We start from the raw sequence: 21,065 nt of genomic DNA, 5'->3' as shown, positions 1-21,065 counted from the left end.
TATTTGTATTATTGTTTTCTTTTTCTTCTGGCCCCAATATTCCTTCGTACGGTTACGCCACTTGTATGTTTGCCTCCAGCGACAGTTTGATGTCAGTTCTCTTCTTCTATTCCTTTAGTCCGCCATTTTCAAGAATAATCATCAGTGTACGCTACTCAGGCTCACATGCATATGTCAGGCTGTCATGCTGCACTCGGGGTCAATCTGAGACAGTTTACTGTTTCGTTGCTGGGATTCTCTCCAAATGTATTGGAAAACAGCTTATCTTTTTTTATTCAGAAGAATTATCAAAATATTTCGCGTGTAATTCTGTCTATTATATTGGGGGGGAAAAGTAACAAATCTGTTTGGGGATTTCTTTTTAAATTCATAATAATTAGGATGATTAAAAATGTTTTGCACCCTAAAATTAGTACTTTATTGAGGTACCATTTACTTTAATGAAAGCTTGCGTTGTAATTAGCACTTTTTGTCTTGCCATACCCAAATGGGTCTAAGTTCGAGAGCGCCTGTTGTGCGCAGCCGCTCACATTTTCAGTCAGATTTAGGTCTGGGCTGTGGCTGCCCCATTCCAAAGCTTTCTACTGCTGGAGCCATTCTTTTGCTTAATTGGATGTACATCTTACATGAATGGACAGTCTTCAGCTTTTTAGCCGATATTTTCAGCATGTCTGAAAAATGTAAAAATCTTAAAAAATGTGTCTATTTATTTTTTCATTGTAGGTCCGGTCTAATGATTTCAGACAAATGAAGTGAAATTGGAATGATAGGATAAGGCAGTTCAGTATATAGAGGCTGAGCTCAGCTGCAAATGATAAATCATTTTGAATAATTAACACAGCGCAAAAAGTTTGCAATGGCCTATGCAATTGACGTAAGATGGAATCAAAGCACTACTTTTCTTTAAAAAGGACTATAGCCTGACCAAAGGAAGCTCCTCAGTCCACTTCAACATAGTTGCTCGTTGCCAATTTACCACAAAACGGCACCAAAGCACTACTTTTATATTAGCACAAAATCGGAATAGGTGAATTTTTGAGCAAATAATAGAGGTAAAAAAAAAGTCTGATTAAGCTTATTCTGTATGTGTGGTAACAGCGTATGTAAAGCTCCTCTGGGCAAACTTTTCCAGCATAAAATCATCAAGTAGCCAAACGGGGCAGATTAAAAAAAAAAAGAAAAAAAAAAAGAATAAAGACCCAAGACTTCTAGGCAGCAACTCCATTTTTCCTCTCCCTGACTCTGTGAATGACTTTAGGAATGTGAACACACCTGTCAATGGGAAGGGCGGAGCCAGTTAAAAAGGTGCTGTCACTTGTGTGAATCAGGACTCACACACACGTAAGCTGGAAGAGTGAGACGGCAGCCAGGGGATGGAAAGAAAAGGAGCTTGTTGAGAAGCAGGAGAATAGAGAGCTCTTCCATGGCATGGTGGAACCCTCTGGCCCTGATCAGGGACGCCCTGACAGGTCAAAGGGTACGGGAAAATGACCTCCGCCACTTGGTCTCCAACCTCCCTTATGAAGGCCTGGGGAAGAAGAAGCAACCCAACCGCTACTTGCCCGGAAACGCTATCAAGACCACCAAATACACGCTCCTCCTCTTTATACCACTCAACCTCTTTGAGCAGTTTCACCGTCTGGCTAACATCTATTTCGTGGGCTTGGCGATCCTCAACTTTGTGCCCGTGGTGAACGCCTTTGAGCCCGAGGTGGCTCTTATCCCCATCTGTGTCATCTTGTGTCTCACCGCCCTTAAAGACGCCTGGGAGGACTTCCGGAGGTACCAGTCGGATAAGAAGCTCAATAACATGCCGTGCTTCATCTACAGCAGGTAACATCCGAAGTACACAAGGTGCATTGAGAGCAAAATAGTGCATTCAAGGCACCTCTGTGATCAAAATAAACGTCTGCATGAGTGTGTGCAGCTAGTGTCCCACAGTGTGTATGTGTGTTTTCTCCTCCTCCTCTGCGTTTGAGCCCCCTGTGGGAATTCTTGACTTAGAAATAGAAATTGTGTGGGAGATTATTCCTCTTTTGAAGAGGCTCACAACAGTATATCTCGCCACGGCATTGTGCACATTTGATGAAAGCCTCAACTGGGTGTTGTGTCAGCAGAGACACTAAGGTTAGCGGGTATCTATTTTTGAATCACTGGTGTAAAATGAATAATTTACAAAGGAGGATAAAACTCTGTCATTTTCCCAACCATTTCAGTGGTGTGATTTTGGAGTTACAGTGAGAGGAGGAGGAGTGGAGTGTGTGTATTTTCTTGCATGTGAAGCTGAAAGGTTCCACAAGACATCCCGGTGATGAGTTTAACCTCCATCAGGGTTTGTCATTGGCACTGGCAGCTGAATGCTTTTCTACTTTGCACAAAAGTTAGTCAGCGGGGATTTTGAGGAGGGTACTCCTGTGCGAGTGTTTGTCTAGGTGGCCTTGAGCGCAGTAAAGACAGACATTTGTCACCTCAGCCTCAAGCAATGAGATAAGCTCCATTCAACACACTAGACTTTTTTTCGATGGCCATTTACGGAACGGAGTGTTTCAATGTTAATGCAACCAAATGGATGGCTCATATCCAAAACAACAAAGACTACCGCGTGTTTCCACACAATACATAGAGAAAGCATTGACGCACCACATCATCTGGGGCATCTAATCTACTTTATCTCGACTTGACACTCTTGTCAATCCACCTGCGCTCAAGCAACCCAAACAAGAAACTATTGGAGTTCTGCAAGAACGGCTCAGTAAGGTTGCTTGAGGTCACCTTTTGCTTTAATAATGACAGGCTGAACACATAGAAAAATAGCAATATATGATAGATAGATAATGCCCTATTTAATGGAAATGAAGGACATTGTGGGTACAGAGTTCATTTTGGCTGATACTAGATAATGCTAATGCTAAAGCTACTCACCAATAAATATTAATTGACGGAGAAAGAGTAGATAAGAAAAGAGGGTAAAGTGCTTCAGTGATAATCTTAGCCTTCTTTTGCACCACTGTTGTTTGAATGAAAAGTGTCAATCGAAATCAAGACGTTATGTGTTGTACATTGGAGATGGAACGGGGGGATATAATTAACAATGGGTAAATTTATTTAAAAATTCACATGGTAAATATTTAGACTGTTAACATGTTCATTGAGAGACTGGTTTATTGACTTGCTCAGATTAATGGCGCATATGTGTTATTTTGTCTGTAAAATGGATAGCTCACTGCTAAGTTGAAACTAGCTAACCCATTATGTTTTGCAAAATTACTCAAAGACAAAACAACCCAAACATTTTACGCATACCAAGGAGAAAATGAAGTGATGGCCAATTCCCAGTTTACTCTGCCTCCGTGCAGTTTTGCGATCGTCTCTCAACAAATATTTACAGCTACTCCATTTATCAATCTCACCCACGGGTTGTGTTTAGTTGTTTTTTTTTTGTTTTTTTTTATTTTTTTCATTTAACGTAACCACAAAACCTTCTGGGGAATTTCTAGCAATGCAACTACAAACTCAACTGTTGTTTCCAGGTCAGGTGGCATTCAATCATTTTCCGCCGCCTCAATTTACTCTGATTCCTATAACTAAAATCATTATGAAAATAGATAGATAGACTGAACAAAAACGCTGGACTCAAAGCTCTAAAACCTTTTCTACATTCCCTCAAATATTGTTCACTAATCGGTAAGCATTTCACTTTTGTCGGGGTAATCCATCACACCTCATAGGTGTGGTATCAAAATGCTGGTTAGGCATGATTATTATGATTATTGCACATGTCTGCTCAGGCTGGCCACAACAAAAGGCCTCTCTGAAATGTTGCAGTTTTATCACACAACGCAACGCCACGGATATCGCAAGTTTAGAAATGGGAGTAAAACCAAAATTGTTGCGTTTATGTTTTGGTTCAGTACAGAGATGCATGAAAACACACAAGAGGCTAAAAATACCTCCACTTCAGCTCAATGAATCCCAGGTGTGGTGTTGTGAGGAAGCTACCCGATCAGGTTGTACATGAAGGGCAGCATACCTGCAGTTGTCTGTCACTGCCAGTTAGCCAGCGCTTCAAGCACAGCTGAATACACAACATTTTCCATGGGAAGCCTCATAGCCCGAGGGCAAAACGGCCTCTTGATTCAACTTCTACGAGTAGCATGCATGTATAACCCCCCCCCCTCCCCATGTCTCCTGTGAAAACAGTAATGGTTGGTCTTTCAGAAAAGACAAGCAATTTGTGGAGCGCCGTTGGAAGGATGTTCGAGTGGGTGATTTTGTGAAGGCGCTTTGCAACGAAATCGTCCCAGCAGACCTCCTGCTCCTGCACACATCAGACCGCAACGGGGTGTGCCACATAGAGACGTCCAATCTGGATGGCGAGACCAACCTCAAAGAGAGAAAGGTGGTTCCTGGCCTCTGTGTCACGGTGAGTACGACCAGTAATTATAACTCATTATTCCCGTCTTTAATGGTGACGGTAAAACGAAGTAAGCTAATGTGTCTTCCGCACAGTTAGTGATAAAGGCTGCCAATTTGAATACCACATCAGTTGGATGACATACAAGCACTTTCTGTACTTCATGTGCTACCTAACTCGGTGTCTGATATAACAATCATGTCACTCTGGAAGGACTGGTATCCCACTGAGCGAACAAGTTTAAACTTTCTTGGCAATACGAAAAACTAATTCTGCAAATTTCTGGCGAACATCTCTGTGAACATTTGCGACCTGCAATGAACTCTGAAAAAAATCCCAACATTTGCGAAACCTTCACCGCTCAGTGGGATGCGGGCTCATGACTTGGAGCCCCACTCTCTTTCCACAGGAGCCTGACTTTGAACCTGAAAGTTTCAACAGTGTTGCGGTGTGTGAAAGGCCCAACAACAATCTGAATCACTTCAAGTGTTATGTGTGAGTATCAACAAACACAGTTGATCGTCCAAAGTCAAACACAATCAGTTACAGTATATGATGCTGGTCCATTCTGAATTGCACTCAATTGAAAAAAAAAAGTTTTCAGTTGAGTGTAATTATATTTGGAAAAAATCTTTCAGCAGTCAAAAGTGTCACCATCATGAAATATTCACTATGCAGAGGCTCTGCTTTGAGTATAATTTTAACACTAGTCTCTGCACCAGATGTTGACCATTCATAATATGAAAATGATAAAAACAAAAAGACTTAACTGGACTGGTGCACAAAAAGTGGTAGGGGTGGACGTTGAAAGTTTCACAGTCCAAACAGATGGATGCTTGGATTCATGAAACCCATCAGAGCAGAGCAAAACCTAATTCCAACCCACTCGCTGCACTTTCTGATGCCATCAGAGGCATCATTAGAGCTGTAATAGACTCTAATCAATTTCCCTGGGAGTTACAAATCGAAGAGCTCATCTCTTCTTGCTGCCCAGCTGTGGCCTAAAAGGCAGACAATTGAAAATGTGGGATGTATACAATGAATGTCTAACAAGGAGTATTCTTTCTTCTGCCACAGGGAGAAACCAAATAAAGAAAAGGTGGGCGCTGGAATTGAGAGTCTGCTGCTTCGAGGTTGCACTGTCAGAAATACCGACCACGCTGTTGGCTTTGTTGTGTACGCAGGTATATTTCACTTTCTCCTACCATCTCTATGGACGCATTTACACTTCATAGACGTACGGTGGCCTAGTTGAGATTTAGTGCCTCTGTCTATCTTTATATGTATCTATGTATCTTTATACTGGAAGTGTAAGACTATATATATATATATATATATATATATATATATATATATATATATTTATATATATATTTATATTTATATTTTTATATATATATATATTTATATATATATTATATATATATGTGTTTATATATATAAAGAGAGAGAGAGTGAGAGAGAGAGAGAGAGAAAGCGAGAGAGAGAGAGAGAGAGAGATTTTTTTTTTTTTTTAAGAATGAAGTGTTTGGCCCAATTAGGGCAATATTGAATGCGCGTTTTTGCTAACTGAATGCTAACGCCGTCTCTTCCCATCCTCAAGGCCATGAAACGAAGTCAATGCTGAACAACAACGGGCCAAGATACAAGCGCAGCAAACTGGAGCGGAAACTGAACGTGGACGTCATCTTTTGCGTCATTCTGCTCCTCGCCATGTGTCTCGTCGGAGCGCTGGGTCGGTGATGAATTACATAACTGAACCATGAAATCATTATGCATATCATTTTAGGTTTAAAAGCTTTTAAACCTGTGAACCTGTGAAGGGGGGGGGGGTTATTTCATTTGCATCAGCTGTTGATCGATCACTTTGGCTCCAAGCCCGTTTTGCTGAAAGACGATGTTGGTGGGGGTTGAGGAAAGGTGTGGCGCCAAAAATAGCCTCCCTCTATGTGCCAGTCGATGTGATTAAACCTCCTGTCCTCACACATTTAGGTCACTTTTTTTGGCGGTGGGCACTACCTGGCGTGCCCCCTTACCTGGTGCCTGACAGCAACGGCCATGTGGACAGTCCCAGTCTGTCCAGCTTCTACATGTTCTTCAGCATGATCATCCTGCTGCAGGTTGAAAAAAATCTTCACCTCTTTGTCTATGAAAACTCACAAAACAAAATTTTGATTTATGATTGTACCTATCTTCCAGGTCCTGATCCCAATCTCCCTCTATGTTTCCATTGAGTTGGTGAAGATTGGCCAGATCTTCTTCATTACACATGACATAGACCTTTACGACGAGGAGAAAGACAGCCGAATACAATGTAAATCTCTGAACATTACGGAGGACCTCGGACAGATTGAATACATCTTCTGCGACAAGACGGGCACTCTCACTGAGAACAAGATGGTGTTTCGACGTTGCTCCATCATGGGGTTGGAGTACCCGCACAAAGAGAACGGTAAACATCAGCAAGCCTTTTACAGCTTATGTTGGATTACTGTATGTATGATAAATCATGTTTGCATTTCATACACGCATTGTGAAAGTTGCCCTCAAGCACGAATCACTCGATAAGAGTCAACAATTTATAAGGAAAAAGCGTTTTTGACCCCGTCATAGCAAAAGTCATTTCTTTTACATTGTTTAACTTTTACAAACAATTGTTCATCGCAATGGAATGTGGACATGCTAGAAGGTGTTGCTTTGAAGCCAAGACTAAACATGTACTTGAGAAATGTTGTGAACAGAGTGAAGATTTGTTGCTAATGCAAAAGGTTACCTCTGTAAGTGTCTCAAGCAGGGCTATTTTTAGCATTTTGTCAATTTACTTGATTTTAGTACATGACTGACCTGTGAGGGAGCACAATGCCATCGCCTCCAGTCTGCTGAAAAACACTAAAAGGAAGAAATTGTAAAAGAATAATAAGAGAAGCTAAGCTAACTGTTAGCTTATCTGGTAACTACATTAATGGAGTAAATTCCTTGTCATATTTATTGCGGCTTCTTCAAATTTTGGTTTTTGCTTTGGAATTTCACTTTCCTATCCTTATCCGAACAATAATTTGGGGGTAATTGGATGATTTTTTTTGGGGGGGAAAACCTTGGAAAGTTGCCTTCATGCAGTCTTTAAACCATTTTTATTCCTGACCAACCTTCATGAAAGGATATTACCCTCAATCCTTTATAGCAATAATTGAAGCATCAGGCTAAGCTGGTCAAGGGTTAACACACAAACATTTTTAACACTTACGACTCTTGTCCTGATTGTTTTACCAGCAGATAGGAGAGGAAATACTATTTCACCCCGCACCTCAGGATCATTGCTCAGGATAATCTTATAGAATCTTTCAGAGAATTGTACTCTGTTGACTCCAATCCGAAGACAGGAAAAAAAGCTCAAATGAAGCCTGATTTTTATCATGCATGTAACTTGGCATCTTGTTAATTTCCAAAAAGGTGGAAGTTTTTTCATATATTTCTCAAAACCTATTGACACCAATGCAATTTTGCAAATAATTCACTTACCCAAGTTGGGCACTTTCAATAGAAATAAACTTTGGTCTATTCTTTCAGCAAATAATTTAATTGGACAGTGAATCTGGAATGTTTTGGATTATATGGATCTAATCTTGGGTGATGCTAATTTGCAACAAATTTAAAATAACATAACATCGTTTCTGGGGTGCTTTCAGCCATCCGCCTGGCTATTATTGATGAGCCAGAAACTGAAGAGGAGGTCATCTATAACCAGCAGCCACAACCCCCGCAACGTGGATGGTCTCTGGATGCTGAGGACAGCGGCCCTGAAGGCACACCACGCCGCCATGAAAGCAGACACAAGAACAAGTTGGCGGGAAACCCCCAGAGCAACGTGGCCTTCAGCAGTCTACTGGTAGGATGAGCGCTCAGTCAAGATTTGATTCTAGAGATGCTGCAGGGAGCCACTGGGGCTTGTGGACTTATTTGGTCTGATACTATGAGGCAGCCAAACAAATGGGGAAATCATGAGGAATTGTCTTGACTGCGCATGAGGGACTAAATAGGTCACCCAAGGTCAGATCCACAAAAACACTCATTCTTCCGCAGTCATAATGAGACTGATGATTCAGTTCAAAGAAAAGAACTAGTTAGTCCCAGTTACCCATAAAAGTACATTTAGAATGGGTTATTCCGATTGTTAATAATGACAGCTTATGAGTCATTATTAAACAGTTAAAAACAACTTACAGATCATAAACAATTGTTGGAGAACTCACAATATTCAAATCCAGAGTTGTGATTCGTATCAATCACTATTTTACCATGCTGCCCTATGAAAAATATATTTTTAAATGATGATGAAATGATGTGTAGAAACTATAATCAAAACACAAACTCCCTCATAAAAATTTATTTTTTTTAAATGGATAGCGAGTAACAATGATTATAGTTTCATGACACGGGACAAACAATTTATGGAAAAGCCTAGTCACCATTACAAGTGTTATCTTGACAGTGCTATTATTAGTCTGTTGACTTAGAATGCCGTGCGTGCACTAGTGTGCATACCTGCGCCAAGGATGAACTGTTAAATAAAACAAATATTAAAATATTGTTTCTTTGTTCATATGTTTGTTTGTTAACAGGCTACTTCCTTGTGCATGGAGAATGACAAATTGACACATGGTTATTATTCTGTGGAATGAAAGATTCCATTGATGTCAGAGTGACGAAAACTCTGAAAATACATTTCTATAGCCTCACCTTGATCCAGACCCTCACTATAATTTAATGGATTATTTCTTGGCTCTTGAGCCGACTCTTAGCAAAGTATAGCGAAAATATTTGTATATTGTTTACACCTTCTTGCTAAGTGTTTTGTACTTTATACTATTTTACCGTGTTTAAATTGCTACTATGGAAAGAAAAAAGGAAAAAATGAAGCTAGTGGTGCTTTAATATGAATATGTATCTTTATAAGAATAGTGTGTTTGTTGAACACTTGGTAAATACATAAAATCTTTACAAAGCTTAAACTGATTTTTATTATTATTATTTTTTTTTAATTCACTCATCCCTTGGGCAGTAGACCTTCTTGCCCCCAGCGGCCACCGCAGATGGTCAATCTACGTGGCGTCAGCGATGAGCACATTTATCTTGGCTCAAAGTTGAGCAAATGTCCGCGACTAGGCATATGGTCCTGCTGGGCGCCATTTGGCTCGGACCACCAATGTCACATAAACGGAAAACATGCACTATAGATTCATCGTAATATACGGTTGAGTAGTTCAGTGTCTGCAGTTGTCTGTGAAGGCGAGGGGCCAAAGTAACCACAACGTGACTGAGAAAATCTCCAAAGAGCTCGAAATGAAACGCTCAAAACAGATTTACTGTATCTATCTGTCTATCTGTTGATATTGAATCATCAAATATATCCTCATCCCCTCTCCTAAATAAGTGAAAGTAAGCAGCGTTTTAAGTCTTCGCCAGCTATAAATTAACAGACCGATCCAATTCATTCGCACAGGAAACAGAGGTGATTCCAGACAGGAAACTGCTCCGGCGGGTCAGCGTCGCCGAGAGTACGAGCAGCAGCAGCAGTCAGAAGATGGATCCACACCTCGACTTTTTTCTGGCTCTTGCCATTTGCAACACGGTGGTGGTTTCCATGGCAACAGCTCAGAGACAGACGGTGAGTGTTCTGTTTACTGTCACTGTGGATGGGAAATAAAGATGGAAGAGAGAAAAGATGACAGAGGGATGTGTTCTTTTAATAGAAATAGACGTTTATTTTTGTGCCGTAAACCAAGTGGCCAGCCCACATGAGCTTATGTGACATTGTCTTCAATCCGCCTGTAAACAAAATTCTAAACTTTCCCGTAAATATTGTCGACTCATTATTTAATGACTCTTGGTATCTTCCCAGTGTATATACGATTTGACCATCTTGCAGGTTAAACTCAGATTTAATTGCTTCTCTCCGGATGAAATAAATTCTCCAGCTGTTTCAACTCTCCACTTTCATCTGTGGTCAGTGCTAAATTGCTCCTAATTTGTCTTTGCCAGTTGCAAAGATACCAGGCTTTTCTAAATGAGCTCGACATTAAAGGTGAGATATACAGGGCAGCTGAGGTTACGTCCATTAATTTTGTTATTTTTGGAAGCCATACAAATGGGAGAAATCAGCTGTGTTATTTAAGCTGCAGAACAGAGCCAGCGGTTGCAATAAGCAGACAGCCTATAAAAGAATATCACATGATGAACAAATGTTTCATTTACTTTCAGACGCATGAATATCCGTGCTCCTTTCAACCAACTAATCCATTGGATAATTTCTCCAACATCCTGAAGAAGGCCGGCTCTCTTCGCAACATATTTGCACCAAAAAGGGACCGAAGTTTCTCAGACACCTCTTTTAAAGAGGACGACTGCTTCAACCCTTTTCCAACAGCGGATGACTCAGGAGTTCTCCCATCACATGGTCAGAGTGATGATTCCAGTGGGGTGTGTTATGAGGCAGAGAGTCCGGACGAGGCAGCTTTGGTATATGCCGCCAAAGCGTACGGCTTCATTCTGCTGCGCCGTACCCCCCACAGCGTGGCAGTGCGACTGCCGTCGGGTCAGGTTCTGGTCTTTGAGGTGCTCGACACTCTGACCTTTGACTCCACCAGGAAGAGAATGTCCGTTCTGGTGCGACATCCCATCACTAAAGAGTGTGTGCTATACACTAAAGGTGCAGACTACTCTATCATGGAGCTGCTCGGTGCACCATACGCCGGTGAAGACACTTTGTACAGATTGAAGAATTAATATCTCAAATGAACCCATATGGATATTTTTTTTTTGTTTCCACCTGTCTAGAGCATCTCAGCGGAAATCAAAAAAATGTCGTAGTGGATACTCAGTATCACCTCGACTGCTACGCTAAAGAAGGCCTGCGCACGCTTTGCTTTACAAAGAAGGTACACAGTTGAGAATATGAAGAATTATGAGTTTTTGTCCTGCAATTGTAATACCAACATCTTGTTTTTGATGTGTGTGCCGTAGGTTGTGAGCGCCAAAGACTATGACGTCTGGTCCATGAGCAGACAGAGCGCTATGGCTGCCATTGACGGCAGAGAGCAGCTCATTATGGACACCGCTGTGCAGATGGAGACAAATCTCACCCTGCTGGGTAACAACCCATCCATCCGCACGCCGGTAAAACATACATCTGTCTGTAAATCACATGTCTTCCTGCAGGGGCGACCGGCATTGAGGACCGTCTGCAGGAGAGCGTTCCAGACACCATCCTGGCACTGCGGGAAGCAGGGATCAAGGTGTGGGTGCTGACTGGTGACAAACCGGAAACGGCTGTCAACATCGGCTATGCCTGCAGGCTGCTGGAGGATGAAGACCTGGTGATTAACATGAGCTGCAAAAACAAGGTGAGGAGGCACTTGACTTCCCTCCTTTGTCCGAGTTACTGTATGCAATGCTAAGGTAGCGCGAAATTTCGCATCGCTTTTTGCAAGGCATAATTTGCTTTTTGCGCCTCATCAAAACTCGTTGAAGAGCAAAATTCAAGAATCACCCGTGGTCCAAGAAAATTTGGTCTTGGCTGGATGAACACGCGTCTCTCACGACATCTACGGCGGGTGGAGTCTCTATTTTCGCCGCAGCTGTTAGCTAGTGACGAGCTTTGACTGGCCATGCGTGGCTATGTTTTCCAGTTGCTCCTTTTCACGGTAGTTCACGATAGCGGCAAATATGCTACAAGCCATGCTAATTTCTGATCGAGCCTAAGATTGACACAACTAGCGCGTTTGACACTGGAATTAGGTGCTTGATGGAGAACAGTTTTCACAGACGTCTTGCAGGAACCGTCTTAAAGCTGAGCATGTCATTGCTGTCCTGTGAAAAAGACCTTTGTCCTTTTTTTTGTTATGATTTTGACTTTTGGGGTATGCACTCTAAATTATATTACAGTATTGGGTTTTTTTTCCAATCAATTTATCTTTGCTTTTAGACAAGAAAATGCAGCTTGCTGCTCGACCCAATGTGAATTAAAAAAAAAATAAAATTAAGTCAAAAGAAAAAAAAATATTATATTGTCATATTTGAATTGTTTAATAAAAACTTTGCTTCAGGTTAGGGTGATTAACTTGCCAAAAGAAAAATGAGAAATTGCTCCACAAAATTTAAAAGCTGCTCCTCAAATTAAGAAATTGAATAGCAAAACTATTTTGAGGCTTACAACCATTATGAAAATAACTATTTCAACTGGGTCAAATTTGGTTTTATTTATTTGGGGAAGATTAAAAGCTCAATTGCACTGCGTGCATGACAAAGCACCTAGAATTGAATACATGGACCTACTGCATCTCAAACGCCATCTCATAAAACGCACTGCACCTATGGACAAACCATCAGTTTCTTTTTTATGAAAACGTGATGAAGTGTTTGGAAGAAAAAAAAAGTACACAGTCAAGCGCTGGACCATTTTGTATCCCTTTATCTTAATTCTTCATCTTATCAAAAGATTTTGGACAATTTTATGCTTCCTCTGGGCACAAAGTCAAACCATCAAGCCAGTGTTGATGAGCTCAGTGGGGAAGACTTTGAAAGCCCTGACCTCAACCCCATTCAACAATATTAAGGTGAACGGCTTTTATATTTCTTTAGGAAGCTGTCAGTCGTTTTAAAGAGGAGACAGAACTGAATAGAATCAGCCTTTATTATCCCAATTGATCCATTTTTTTTAGAATGCTTATCCTCATTTGGGTCACGAGTTGGAGTCTATCCCAGCTGACTCATAATGTCATTCAAAAATCCCCCGGCAACCCAAAAAATGGCTGATTTTTCTCTCCATTATTTGATTCATTATATACATTTTTTAAAGATGTTTTAATCAGCCTTTTAATTGGTTATCAAATTTTAATTCTGACAAATTTCGGAATCTGCATTGGCCTAAAAACATCTCGAAGGGTCGGGCCTGAATGCAAACTCAACACAGGAAGGCCCCAGCCAAAATTCAAACTCTAAAACTCCAGAAATGCGCAAAAGACTTGAAACCTGAGACTGAAACCACTAGCCACTGTACAGTGAATTAATATCAGTGATTAAAAATACCATTTACAGAAACATAACAAAATATGAATATAACAAATCTAATAACAATATAACAAATGACAAACATAACAAAATATTAACATTTTCTCCCATTTATCAAAAAGTTAACTCAAAGGTTCTATGTGTTCTTAAAAATATTGTTAACATATCTATTATTGCTATTTATTTCAAATGTATTCATCCTGGCAAGGCAATTGAGAGCAGATTCTCATTTACAAGGCCAACCTGGCTCAGGGGCAGCAGAAAACAGAGAAACAAAAGGCACACCTGTGCGTTAACATTTGGTCTAATCAGCATCTTGATTTGCCACACCTGTAAGGTGGATGGATTATCTCGGCAAAGGAGAGGTGCTCACAAACACAGATTTAAACAGATATGTGGACAGTATTTGAGAGAAATGGGCATTGAGTGATAATTTAATATTTTCAGCTTCGAACTGTGAGCCAAAACAATTCTCGTGTTTGTTTTTGTCTTAGTACTAAATATTTACTGTACAGAGGCAATGAGCAGCAGTGTATGTGGCAACTGTACATTTATTCTAATTTCTGCATATTTGCCGATGTGAATGGCAACACGGACTAAACTTCTCCTCTCACTGACAATTTCAGATGACTGCGGTGAATTTTCATGATGGTCACTTAATTAGGCTTTAAATTTTGACATTGACTTTCCCCCTATTTTAAAAGTCATCTAAACATTTGAACACTTTTATAATATAACGAAAGGTCAAATCTGTCTGAGAAAGGTTGCGGTGTCAGCTGATTCGTAACGAGCTGACCAAGTACGATCAGCGCACGTCTCAAATAGCCTTGAATTGCAGTCTGTCTTTTTTCAACTGGAGGAGATACACAGGGAGTGCTCTGGAACTCACTTTGGAACATGTCATGGCTGATAGATGGAGTGAGTTCGCGCCAATACAATAACTAAGCCTTTCATATCTAATTAGTAGCCTAATATTGAACCCTCACAGGAAATATATCTCATCCCGTGATCTGGAGTGGAGCTTTATTAGTTCAACTATTTTTACCAGCATTGACCACCCCGGGGATACACTCTTCCAATCATCACCTCACACTTAATGACATTTTGACTGCATAGGATTGATGGAAACAAAACAGGATAAATGTGGCCCACTTCATGCCATGTCCTGTGTGTCGTCAGACATCACTTTTTTTGCCCTCTGCTTACGACCTACTCTACGTTCGAAGCTAAATAATATGAACTTTTTATTTTAGCTCATATGCACTTCCATCCTGGACTCCACTCTGGAGGAGGTGAGGCGGTATGAAAACGACCCTCGTAACGTGGACACCACCCCAGACATCTCTCTGGTGATCGATGGACGCACCCTGGCCATGCTTCTGTCAAAGGATCTGCAGGGTCGCTTTGTGGAACTGGCAAAGCGCTGCCGCTCCGTGCTCTGCTGCCGGGTTACGCCCTTGCAGAAGAGCGGCGTGGTGAAGCTCATCAGGGAGAAGCTCCGGGTCATGACGCTAGCTGTCGGTAAGTCAAAAAGGTCATTTTCAAAGTTATTTAGGCTTGTTGTGTTAAGCGGTATATTGTCGTCCATTTAATAAATAAGCCTGTTATCCTTTCTCGTGGAGGAAAACAACGGAGTTATTGTGTAATTGTTGAAGGTTGCTTGTGCTTAAAGACCAATTCATTGATTACCAAGGGTGGGGGGGGGTCATTTGTGTAAAAGGACAACCAACGTTATTGAGCAGGAGCGATATTGTTTTCTGGAAGAGCTTTTTAGTTTAACCCAATGTTTATTTATTTTTTTAAATCATATCTTACAGATAAGCATTTGGAAGTATTGGGAAACATCTGTTATTTTTTTTTAAATTAATTAATTGCTTATTCAAGTCTTGGCAAAGACCCCTTAAGTCTGGGGTGGGCAAACTTTTTGATTGGCGGGCCACAATGGGTTCTAAAATTTGACAGAGGGGCCGGACCAGGTACAGATGAATGGAGTGTTTTGGTAACCTCACTTCATCTGAGAAAAAAAATACATTTCATTTTCAATGAAAGTGAGCAAAAGCATTACAACAAAACACACACAGTATTTAGAAAATAAAACATTAACAAGGATTATTCATTTAATTTTTTTCAAGTTCGACGGGCCGGATCAACGCATGTGGCCCCCGGGCCGTAGTTTGCCCATACCTGCCTGAAGTAATCCTAAATTTTAAGTCCACACTTCATCAATATAATGTATTTAGACTATTCCAAAAAAGTTTGGGATATTCGACTTGTTAGTGAAGTTTCAGTACAACCATAAAATGCACAGCAACTTTTTCAGGTGAACTTAACTTTGACCTTCTCAACACTTCTGAATACACATGCCCAACTGTTGAATATTTCAGTACATTTCGCTCAACTTGATGTTCTCTAACAGAGAGGTGAGTGGCAAAATTCACAAGTTTTCTGTGACTCTGCCAGTCTCTCTGTCGCACTTTTGCAACATGCTGTTGACACCGTGACACTCTAAGATCAGTGGCCTTTTTGCTCCGAGGAAGGCGTACATATTTGCAACTTTGAGGACAGCCGTTTACTTTTTTCAGCGCACAAAGCAAGTCCCACAAAGGAATGTTTGGATGAGATTTGTGTGGAGGAATGTGTAAGCTATGACCTCAACCCCATCTAAGAACTTTGAAAGAAACACAATAGAAACTATGAACAAGACCAAGCTGGACTGACATCAGCAGCCTCGAACCTCACCGCGTTGATCTCGACGGATAGATTTTCGCTCATTTTGTGATGAAGAGGGAAATTGTTATGGCTGCAATAAGGAAACCAACTCGATCATCGACATCATTATTATTGTTATTATTTTATTTATTTATTTTTAATCAATTGCCCCATTTCTTTTGTCTACAGAGTCCTATTTATAAGTGGGACGAGGTTTTGTTTTTTTGTCTTTGATATTCTTCAATGGCATGAGTCAGTACAATGAAAATAAAAACATTTTTAAATAGTCAGCAGTTGTTAAGATGTTAACCTCCGCAACTGACAACATGCAACATGTGACCACAGGTGATGGTGCCAATGATGTGAACATGATCCAAGCAGCCGACATTGGGATCGGGATTTCCGGTCAGGAGGGGATGCAGGTTCGAAAAAAATATTTAAATGAAAAGTGACTATCAATACATGGATTATTGCAGTGGGCATGAAATAATAAATACATATTTTGAACTGTCTAAATTTCCTCATGTAATGCTTTCGAATAAAAAAATGACAAATGTGTAATGTCGTCTTTTCACTTGCAGGCAGTCATGGCGAGTGACTTTGCATTATCTCGCTTCAAACACCTGAAAAAGCTCCTACTCGTTCACGGACACTGGTGCTACACACGTCTGGCCAATATGATTATTTACTTCTTCTATAAGAATTTGGTGGGTCTATAAAATGGAGTTGCATGTAACTTCTTCTGCCTGTCTTCTGGTCGTCTAACCAACTTTTTTTATAATGTCACTGATCTCTCCAGGCCAATGTCAACCTGCTCTTCTGGTATCAGTTCTACTGTGGCTTTACAGCGGCCACCATGCTGGACTACTGGCTGCTGATTTTCTTCAACCTCTTCTTCACTTCTTTACCGCCCATCATGTTTGGGATCATGGACAAAGATGTTTCGGCAGAGGTGCTGCTTGGTGTTCCTGAACTCTATAGGACTGGACAAGGTGCAGGGGTCAGTGAAAAACTAAATTTTATATATATATATATATATATATATATATATATATATCCTTTATTTATATATTTATTTATTTTGAGCTGAAGCTTAACAAGCAACTTCCAGCAAAAGTCAAAATACATGCTAGACTGGTTGACAATCTGTCACGAGAAAATAAACTATATAAAATGGAATTTGCTTAAATTCAAACACCCGTAAATTGTTCGTAATTTTGTGCATCAACATTTCAGGAATACCGTTTTTGCACCTTCTGGGTTTCCATGCTTGATGCCTTCTACCAGAGTCTCATTTGCTTCTTCATTCCATACCTTGTAAGTAGGAAAGAATGGTGGAGTCTATTGTCATTCTGCAGACTAACAACGCCATGTTTAATTTTTCTTTAGGTTTACCAAGATTTGGACGTTGATGTTTTCACATTTGGGATGCCTTTGAACGCAGTTTCTTTAATTACCATCCTGCTGCATCTGTCAATAGAGATCAAAGCCTGGGTGAGAACCAAACAACAAAAATAATCATGACACTGGCTGGATACATACAAAACAATACAACTTTATTTATATAGCACATTTCACAGCATGTCAAGTTGTTTGGATTTCAAAACTATTATAGAAATGTAGAAAACATAGAAAATAACGTGACGTGAGTGAATGTGTTCCAGGTTCCAACTGTTACAACACTAGTAATTAATTTGACTGCGCAGCAGATACATTTCTGTGATACATTTCCATGGATATCCTCGCACTTTGCTTTTTTGTCATTATTGATACCATTCGTTGGTGGCACAAAAAAAGAAAATGGAAAGGGAAATGCCAGCTCTCGTGATGTTTGCCGAAGTTTCACGTTAGATTACCCATAACGAGAGTTGGGTGTTTTACCTTTTTATGTGGCAATATTTTCCATCAATTTCCCCAGACAAGAAAGCACATGGACGGCCACTGCAATAATAATAATAATAATAATAATAATGATGATGATTATTATTATTATTGATGATAATAATAATAATAATAATATAAACAATTACCAAAAAAACAGGTCAGTCATTAGGACTTGTCCTTTATTCACATTTTGGAAATGAGCATTGTCCTTACTGCAACACTTTTGGCTTGTTTGTCTTTTCTACTGCCACATATTGTCAAACTACAGTGTTGTTGTTCCCTTTTTTGTGGTTTTCAGACTGTGGTTCACTGGATCGTCATGCTGGGCAGTGTTGCTGTGTCCTTGATCCTGACGCTGTTGTACGCCTCCTGTGTTACCTGCAACTCATACTGGACTTTTCAGAACCAACTGGCAGACCCCATTTTCTACCTTATCTGCATCATCACAACAGTGGTGGCCCTACTGCCAAGGTATCATTGCAAATTTTCTCCCCTCTTACAACTCACTGAAATAATTAATATCACGCTAACATAATGATTTAATATTTATTCATATTCACATTTATCACATGCCATTAATAAAAAAAAAATCACGATAGACTTCTATTGTGAATTGGTGCTGTGACACACCACTATTACCATATTATTTTGGAATTGTGAAACTGTATTATGGCGCAAATATGATTAAATATAAAAATCCAAATTGTCTGCATTTCATCGTCCTGCTCGCCGACGTCTCTCAAAGTGAGGATATTTAGAAGGAATGCCCTGATTTACATCAAAGTGCCGCATGTTTTTCACTGGCCTACTTTCTCACCACCGCACTCTCTCCCCCAGGTACACGTTTCACGTGATGAGGAACTCTATCGCCCCTTCCCCGATTGTGCAAGCCAGGCATCTGGACCGCCTGGATGCGTCCACAAAGGACGCGTGGATCAAAGAGTGGAGGGGCTACAGGGGCGGAGGGGAGGTCAAACGCTCCAAGCTCTCCACTCCACCCTCTCCCAGCACTCCTCGGACTGCAACTTCCTCTGATTCTTTAGGGGATGAAATCACACTGAGGTCATTTAACATATGAAACAGACTACAAAAATACTGTAATAGAATTAGGATGATAATTTATTCTGAACATTTTTTACACCTGGAAGTAGCTCGGCAGTGGAGCATTTCAGCATGAAAGCACTTTCAACAGGGAGAGAAAAACCTCACTCCCCTTTGACATGTGAATTGTAATTCAAGCTTTTACTTTTACTCACTTGAAGCCACCGTGAACAACACATTAGGCAGTTACATTCCTGATGGGGATGCAGGGCGCATGCGGTAAAACATGGTAATAGTGGAAAAAAAATGTGTTTCCATGATATCACTGCCTACATGATGGGATGAATTGTCTTTCAGGCTGGTCCTACACAGTACATGATTGTTTTTCTTTACTTGATTTTGAATTGATTGCCTGGCAACCAGTTTGGGGTGTACCCCACCGACTGCCCGAAATCAGCTGGGATGGGCTCCAGCACGCGCGTGACCCTCGTGAGGACAAAGCAATTCAGATAATGGCATGCATGGATGGATGGTTTTGAATTGTCTGTGGTGGTAATTACAACTGTGTGAGCCTGCGTGTTTTCAACTATTCAGATGCACTGCATTGTAAGAAATAATTCCTTATCACACAGAAAGGCTTATGGAAATTCAATGCTTTAACTGAAACCACTTGTAAAAATGCCTTGATTTATCATTGGCATAATTCATTGCTGTAGTAACACGAGTCGTGTCAGTTATATAAACGTCCCACAACCTGCAGTTTAATCACTGCTGCGCTCTAGTGTTGGATAGATTCAACTGCACAAAGGTCAAAAGGACACAGACGAAGGGAGACATTAAAATGTTCCATAATGCCTCACTTGCATGTTCATTAGGAGATTTTTAAGACACACGTTTGAGACTTTAATAAAAGGGTGTATATGGAGGCCACTACTAATACACGCAATATTTTATTTTTTCAAATGAGTCACGCTATGCATTATTTTCACAATTAAAATCGTTCTCTGTGTCTTAATGGGGGTTGTCCGAATCCGATCTACATGATCGGAAGCAAATCAGAATTTAATATAAATTTTACACACACATTTGTTCTTTACTTGATTTGAACCACTGCTGATTTACAGCCATATAAAAAGGTATCTGCCTAAGATACATATTTTCAAATAATAACAACAAAAAGAATTAAAACACTTGAGATAATTTGGATGGTGATCTTTTTCTTCTTTGTTGCTTTGCATTGCAGAGGTATTGGACCGTGACCTGTATCGGCAGATACACAAAATCAAGAGACTTGGACCCGGACTCGGGTGCAAAAAAATGTGATTGGGACATTGTAAGTCTTAATCAAAAGTTTCTTACAATCTTCTGTTGAAGACAGCATCCACTGGGAACACCCTGGTTGAAATTACTACCATTTAGTAGTACTGCCACTGCCTCTGCTCAGCCTCTGCTGCAGTACCGCTTGACTAATGCAGAGTTCATTAGTCATAAGCAGAACTAGCGGGTTGCGACAAGGCAAGGCTACTACTGACACTGTCCTTGCTGCTACTACTCCTGACACTGCAGCTCTGATTACCTTTTCGGTTTGACTTAATAGATGCAGTATTTTTTTTATCTCTTGATACTTTGCCACAATTCATTTACTATAGCTGCACATTAACCTTGATAATAATCCGTCCTTAGTAATAAACATTTGATTCCTCTTTGCGTCAAGCAAAGCCATTCCTTACCATTCCATACCACGCAAATGACAAACAAACGACACGGTTTGCTGTAACCTATCCCAGCTTTCATCGGGGGACTAAGCGGGGTACACCCGAACTGGTTACCAGCCAATCACAGAGCACAAAAAGACGAACTACCATCCTCGCCAACACTCACACCTCAGGGCAATTTAGAGTGGCCAATAAACATACAATGCATGTTTTTGGGATGTGAGCGGCAACCACAG

The 21,065-nt window shown here is 40.5% G+C and overlaps 1 protein-coding gene across 3 annotated transcripts; it reads left to right on the top strand.

The window, feature by feature from the left end:
* The first annotated feature begins 1,336 nt into the window (after nucleotides 1-1,336).
* atp10b (ATPase phospholipid transporting 10B) lies at nucleotides 1,337-20,816 on the top strand. Of its 3 annotated transcripts, XM_088294562.1 has the most exons (22): nucleotides 1,337-1,833; nucleotides 4,219-4,423; nucleotides 4,824-4,909; nucleotides 5,492-5,598; nucleotides 6,018-6,149; nucleotides 6,407-6,534; nucleotides 6,614-6,866; nucleotides 8,101-8,300; nucleotides 9,915-10,079; nucleotides 10,673-11,165; nucleotides 11,249-11,349; nucleotides 11,435-11,561; nucleotides 11,630-11,814; nucleotides 14,734-15,001; nucleotides 16,535-16,611; nucleotides 16,771-16,896; nucleotides 16,989-17,189; nucleotides 17,426-17,506; nucleotides 17,579-17,683; nucleotides 18,372-18,544; nucleotides 18,911-19,135; nucleotides 20,358-20,816. In XM_088294562.1, exons 1-22 carry the CDS (start codon nucleotides 1,424-1,426, stop codon nucleotides 20,371-20,373), a joined length of 3,864 nt encoding a protein of 1,287 aa, XP_088150688.1. In that variant the 5' UTR covers nucleotides 1,337-1,423; the 3' UTR covers nucleotides 20,374-20,816. The 3 variants fall into 3 exon arrangements, with proteins under 3 accessions (XP_088150688.1, XP_088150689.1, XP_088150687.1); XM_088294563.1 differs by lacking the exon at nucleotides 20,358-20,816 and having other exon boundaries at nucleotides 10,673-11,120; nucleotides 18,911-19,641; XM_088294561.1 differs by lacking the exon at nucleotides 20,358-20,816 and having other exon boundaries at nucleotides 18,911-19,641.
* Nucleotides 20,817-21,065: the final 249 nt, after the last annotated feature.

Source organism: Idiotropiscis lumnitzeri, chromosome 4 (assembly GCF_059441095.1).
Source record: "Idiotropiscis lumnitzeri isolate Australia: NSW breed Sydney's pygmy pipehorse chromosome 4, RoL_Ilum_1.0, whole genome shotgun sequence".
In the NCBI taxonomy this organism is placed as follows: Eukaryota; Metazoa; Chordata; class Actinopteri; order Syngnathiformes; family Syngnathidae; genus Idiotropiscis; species Idiotropiscis lumnitzeri.
This window is presented reverse-complemented; position numbering and strand designations above follow the sequence as displayed.